The 5,460-nt window shown below is 40.5% G+C and overlaps 1 protein-coding gene across 1 annotated transcript; it reads left to right on the top strand.

Moving 5' to 3' along the window:
• Positions 1-3,553: 3,553 nt before the first annotated feature.
• LOC124390507 (lymphocyte antigen 75-like) lies at positions 3,554-4,647 on the top strand. Its single transcript, XM_046856489.1, has 2 exons — positions 3,554-4,385; positions 4,471-4,647. Coding segments are annotated over exons 1-2 (747 nt in total). The 5' UTR covers positions 3,554-3,639; the 3' UTR covers positions 4,472-4,647.
• Positions 4,648-5,460: the final 813 nt, after the last annotated feature.

Raw genomic sequence — 5,460 nt, 5'->3', positions numbered from 1 at the left:
TACTGGACAGAGGGGTTTTCCGCTCATTGGCCGGCCAAGGTGGATCCATCTTATTACTGGCACTAGTCACAACCTCCAAAACCTCCTCTACTTCGGATTTACAGAGCTGCATGCTCTTGTCACAGGGGCAAGAAACCGCTGAAAGGCTTGCTTCTGAAGCCTGTGAACGAGTGCTTGACCCGGCAGGTAAGGTTGGATAAAGGGACAAGCCCATGTTGAAACCTTCTGCAAGGTCCATCTGCGAACCACAGGAACTAGCACGCTGCTCTGCATTAGCGTGCGCGAGGCCAGAACTGCGTGGAGTAAGGGCACCCTCTTCGAAGAGACATGCGATCGCAGTGCCCGCAGTCAGCTCCCTCAAGAACCGACTTAGCGTGCTCCGCTCCCAGGCAAGCCATACAAAGACTGTTTATATCCCCCTATAATATAGCAGGGGCAGGGAGGAACACACAGCTGGAAAGTGTGCTTTGCTTTCATGCTCACCTTTATTGTTGTTGACGAACAATAGACCAATGATTTGACATAAAATATAGCTTCATGAACAAAAAGAAGCTGGCACCGGATTCACTCCATGTGCTTTTTATAGCTTCATAGTCATGAAGTCACCCCTCCAGTGATGCCACGTCTTCCATTGGAGAGATTACACACATGATTTAGAGCGTGGACAATGCGGAAGTGTTGCGACGCAGCTCGAGTTCCTGAAAAGTAAATATAGTTAGAAAATCAAGGCATCGACTATGTTCTGTCTATCTTACCAAATCTATGTAAATGGTGATTCCTGTGTAGATTTAGTTTTTTTCTAATTAATCAGTCTCTTAGTGTTAGCCTAGCCGTTTTTTCCTTCATAGATTCCCCACCTGACGATACATTAATCGAGTAGCACCTACAGCTCACAGTATAAGATGATCAAAGCTATCCATGATACCTTCTTTCCTCAGCAGAAAGCCCAATGGCATGATTTTGCCATAGCTCATTTTGCCATATTGTTTGGGCAACTTTGCTTCTTGGTGTTCTATGGTGGGTCTAAGATTTTAAAACTTCTTTTGTAACCCTCTCTTGAAAGATATGTTTCAGCAATGAGCTCCTGTGTTTGCTTTTTAAGCTCTTTGTGGACAATTGGTTTAAAGTCAGCAGTTAAATCCTAAAGAGAATCCTACAATAGCCTATGGAAGCAGTTGATATTTATTTGGGGTTATTGGGGTTATTCCTAGTCTTTTTTACTAATGATAGATGGAATTATTCCCATTAACATGAGCTTGAATGTGATTAGTTCATTTTGAGCACACTCACATGGCTGACTCTTACCTGGGTGTGCTTTAAGAATGCAAATACAAACAGCATTTGTACACATTTGCCTTGAAATATTTCACATTGGCATCAGTGAAACGTGGTGCAAAACTGATGACGAGTGTGCACAAGGTGGTGATTTGTTTAGAATTTTACTGAATACACTGTTGCATTGACTCGTGAGCTGAAACTTACTAGTGCCTGAATCAGCCTGTCTGCAGTATGACGTTATATTTCATAGATCTCGAACTGCTGTGAATTGTAAATTTGCTTAATTTGCAAAATACTTAACAAGCAGGAACTGTTTCTGATAGGGTTATAAACCTGATGCTGGAAGTTAAAGGGGTGATGATAAATGTCATCAGTGCCTATGCTCCACAAGTGGATTGTGAGCTGGAGGAGAAGGAAAACATTTGGAGTGAAGTAGATAAAGAGGTAGAAGGTGTACCAAGGAATGAAAGATTGGTGATTGGGGCAGACTTTAAGGGGCATGTAGGTGAAGGGAACAGAGGTGATGAGGAGGTGATGCTAGGTATGGTCTTAAGGAGAGAAATGTGGAAGGGCAGATGGTGATTTGCTAATTTGATTTTGCTAAAAGGATGGAAATAGCAATGGTAAATAGGTATTTTCAGAAGAAGGAGGCACATAGGGTGACGTATAAGAGTGGAGGAAGGTGCACACAGGTGGATTATTAATATGTTCTATGTAGGAGATGCAACCTAAGGGAGATTGGAGACTGTAAGGTGTTGGCAGGGGACAGGGTAACAAGACAGCATCAGATGGTGGTCTGTAAGATGCTTTTGGAGTCGAAGAAGAAGAGGAGGAGAGTGAGGACTAAAAGAAGAATTTTGAGCAGCTGATAAACAAGTAAAATGAGAGAGAGAGAAGGTTGGATGGTGTGGAGATGATGATGCAGGAAGTAGATAGGATAAGTAAGGAGGAAGTGAGAGCAGCGATTAAGAGGATGAAAAGTGGAAAGTCGGTTGGCCCAGATGACATACCCGTAGAAGTTTGGAGATGGTTAGGGGAGATGGAGTGGAGTTTTTAACAAGATTGTTTAACAAGATTTTGGAGTGTGATAGGATGCCGATCTTTAAGAATAAGGGAGATGTGCAGACCTGCAGTAACTACAGGGTAATAAAGTTGATCGGTCACACCATGAAGTTATTGGAAAGAGTAGTGGAAGCCAGGCTGAGAGAAGAGGTGACCATCTATGAGTAACAGTATGGTTTTATGCAGAGGAAAAGCACCACAGATGCATTATTTGCTTTGAGAATGTTGATGGAGAAGTATAGAGAAGGTCAGAAGGAGTGCATTGTGTTTGTGAATTTAGAGAAAGCGTACGACAGGGTGGAGAGAGGAGTTGTGATACTGTATGAGGAAGTCAGGTGTGTCAGAGAATTATGTGAGGGTGGTGCAGGACATGTATGAGGACAGTGTGACAGCAGTGAAGTGTGCAGTAGGAACGACAAACTGGTTCAAGGTGGAGGTGGGACTGCATCAAGGATCGGCTCTAAACCCTTTCCTGTTTGCAGTGGTGATGGACAGATTGACAGACGATGTCAGACAGGCGTCTCCGTATGAAAGTCTGTAGGAGTAAGACAGAGTACATGGGTGTGAATGAGAGGGAGGGCAGTGGAGGGGTGTGGTTGCAGGGAGAAGAGGTGAAGAAGGTGGAGGAGTTCAGGTACCTGGGGTCAAAAGTGCAAAGTAATGGAGAGTGTGTTAAAGAAATAAAGAAAAGAGTGCAGCAGGGTGGAGTGGGTGGAGAAGAGTAATAGCAGGAGTGAATTGTGATAAAGGAGTATCTGTTAAAGTGAAAGTTTAAGTTATAGGACTGTGGTGAGACCTGTGATGTTGTATGGTTTAGATACAGTAGCATTGACTAAAAGACAGGAGTTGGAGTTGGAGGTAGCTAAGCTGAAGATGCTGAGGTTTTTCGTTTAAGTGACGACGATGGACAGGATTAGAAATGAGTTTATTAGAGGGACAGTAGGACTTGTGCTGAGCATGGAGCCACCAGGAAGGAGGAAAGGAGGAAGACCAAGGAGAAGGTTTATGGGTCTGGTGAAGGAAGACATGCAGGTAGTTGGTTTGAAAGAGACAAATGTAGAGGACAGAGGGAGTATGGATATGGATGATCCTCTGTGGCGCCCCCTAATGAAGAAGCCGAAAGAAGAAAAAGAAGAACACCTTAAAAACCTGATTGTAATCATGTGCCATCTGCACTTGCATAAACTTTGCATGGTCCTTCCCCTTCAATTTGGCAACCTTTTGCATTTTTATTTGTGTGTCACAAATTTAATTCCTGCACAATCTTCAGAGCAGAGCTTAAACACATTACAGTGAGGGATGATGGCTGTTTTCTCCATCCTTGTCCTGCTGGCTCTTACAGAGGGAGCTACGGGGCTGTTCTACAGAAAACACATTTTTGTCGCATCTTCTATGTCCTGGTCTAATGCTCAGAAATACTGCAGGGAAAAATATGTAGATCTGTCAACTATTGACTCACTTGCAGAATATGAGAGTTTTGTTCAACAAACAAAGGAAAATAAAGAGGAAACAGCCTGGATCGGCCTTAGTAACAAACCAAATGAGACGACCTTTACACGCTGGTCTGATGGAAGCATGCTGGGGGATACAGAGTGGAAATCTGAGGAACCGAACTCTCCTGAAATTGAAAACTGTGTGTATACTTCTAAGAATCAGTGGTATGATCAAGATTGTGCATTATCTCTAGGCATGTTTTGCTACAAGTGGGCACCTGAGATGATTGTGGTGCAGGGGTTGAAGAACTGGGAAGAGGCTCTGGTCGACTGCAGAACAAACTACACTCACCTGCTCAGCATCACCTCAAAGACAGATCAATATGCGGTCAACAGCATGATCAGGAATATTCAGACACCCACTTTCTGGACTGGTCTACGCTTCATTGATGGCTTATGGTTCTGGGTGAACCAGACTGGGAAGACTCTGCCTTCAATGCCTTCATGTCCCAAAAAGCCTTTTCACTGTGGAGCACAAAACGTTCGAGCTGGTGTCTGGGAGAACAGAGACTGCAGCGAGAAAATGAACTTCATTTGCTACCGCGACATTTGGTAAGTTACTCAACTTGAATCCTAATATCTGCTTATTAATATTCTTTAACAAATTACATTATAATTAAATAATAAAACACTATAGAATCTCCCTAGAATTCACTTCACTTTAAAGATGAAGAGATTTACTGCAATCAAGACCTGCACAAGACGATGAAGAAGCGAACGACAGAAATTATAAGCGTCAATTAATCAGCAATGTAATCTTGCAAACTGAATTATTATTTTTTTAGAATTATATTAGAATTGTTACTTTAATAGTAAAAATTTACTTTAATACTATATTTAAGTTATATTTATGTTGCTATAAATAGTTTTATGTAATAGATGTTTGCTGTAAAGTCTACTGTAACCACTGCTCGATATGATGTAATAAATTCAAGACAAAAAAAAGACAGTTGTATTTTATCCTTCATTATAATGCTAATTAACATTCAATAAAATGGTCAAGTCTCACATTTTGTTCGTGTCAACTTCATTAGTAATGGCAAACTGTGAATGTATATTTAAATGCCATATGCTTACGTTTCACCGCATGAGAGTTAAACTTTCCACTCAAAAACAACAAGATAGTATAGAAAAGCTGTTTTGTACTACAGATAATATATAATTATTATATAATCTTCAACAGCTATTCACTGAAAATGACCATAAAAGATTCTCTCTAGCTGGTCATGAGGGTTCCAAAAATCCAGGCTGCATTATTTGAATAAGTTCTCACTCTAATAGATAATGCAATTTGATTAAAAAAACTGGTGCCTGTGGCAGGAAAATTTGTAGGATCTATTGAAATTAGGTCGTGTGAACATTATATACAGAAACCTTATTGGACTTTCTGTGAAAAACATATTATTTTATACAAATATAATTATAGGTCTTCTACATGTATAGTAGACATTTTGAGCTTTTAAAAAAATATTTGAACAGTTTTAAACTCAAAGGTTGATTTCATTTAAATAAATGAATATAAAATATTGTTACAAAGCTTCTGTCCAGAAGTAAACATATTAAGAATAGAAATTAAAGTATAACCGAATAGTGAGATTATAAATATGACTGTGTTCTATTTAAAGTG

The sequence above is a fragment of the Silurus meridionalis genome, chromosome 8 (assembly GCF_014805685.1).
Source record: "Silurus meridionalis isolate SWU-2019-XX chromosome 8, ASM1480568v1, whole genome shotgun sequence".
Taxonomy (NCBI): Eukaryota; Metazoa; Chordata; class Actinopteri; order Siluriformes; family Siluridae; genus Silurus; species Silurus meridionalis.
The sequence above is the reverse complement of the archived record's forward strand: the minus strand, read 5'-3'. Positions and strand labels throughout refer to the sequence as shown.